Source organism: Etheostoma spectabile, chromosome 15 (genome assembly GCF_008692095.1).
Source record: "Etheostoma spectabile isolate EspeVRDwgs_2016 chromosome 15, UIUC_Espe_1.0, whole genome shotgun sequence".
NCBI lineage: Eukaryota > Metazoa > Chordata > Actinopteri > Perciformes > Percidae > Etheostoma > Etheostoma spectabile.
This window is the reverse complement of record NC_045747.1, coordinates 27124573-27125018: the sequence shown is the minus strand read 5'-3', so window position 1 is coordinate 27125018 and position 446 is coordinate 27124573. Positions and strand designations below refer to the sequence as shown.

General features: G+C 41.0%; 1 protein-coding gene across 3 annotated transcripts in view; it reads left to right on the top strand.

Annotated features, from left to right (window-relative positions):
• Window positions 1-446, top strand: part of efl1 (elongation factor like GTPase 1) — a 115285-nt gene that overhangs the window by 752 nt on the left and 114087 nt on the right. For all 3 annotated transcript variants that reach the window (XM_032537407.1, XM_032537409.1, XM_032537408.1), the window contains exon 2: window positions 269-368. In XM_032537407.1, the coding sequence (XP_032393298.1) occupies window positions 278-368 (91 nt within the window). In that variant the 5' untranslated portion in view covers window positions 269-277. The remainder of the gene's footprint in view (window positions 1-268; window positions 369-446) is intronic.

Below are 446 nucleotides of genomic sequence, written 5' to 3'. Positions count from 1 at the left end.
ACTAATAGTTAAGATCAGAGGAACGTGTGTTGAGTGGATGAGTCTGGGTCAGGATGCTGATTTGAAACCATTTCCAATGAAAGCGATCAATTGTATTTGCAAAGAGTGTTGTATGGAATCCATCCATTTTTGTGGTAATTTGGTTAAAAGAAAACCATATTTATGATATTTTAAAAGAGGTCAAATTTGACCCGAGGACAATAGGAGGGTTAACGTTACTGTAACGTAGACTAACAGCTTGTACGTTTCGTGTTGCCATTTGTTTTAGGTGTTCGCCATGGGACACACCAGCCTGGAGAAGATCATTGCACTGCAGAGAAACCCTGCCAACATTAGAAACCTTTGCATTCTGGCACATGTTGACCATGGTGAGTTCAATGTCTGTATCAGCAACAGCGAGCCCTTATGTTTGCTCACTTATTTAGCTACTGTGGCTATATGGTGGG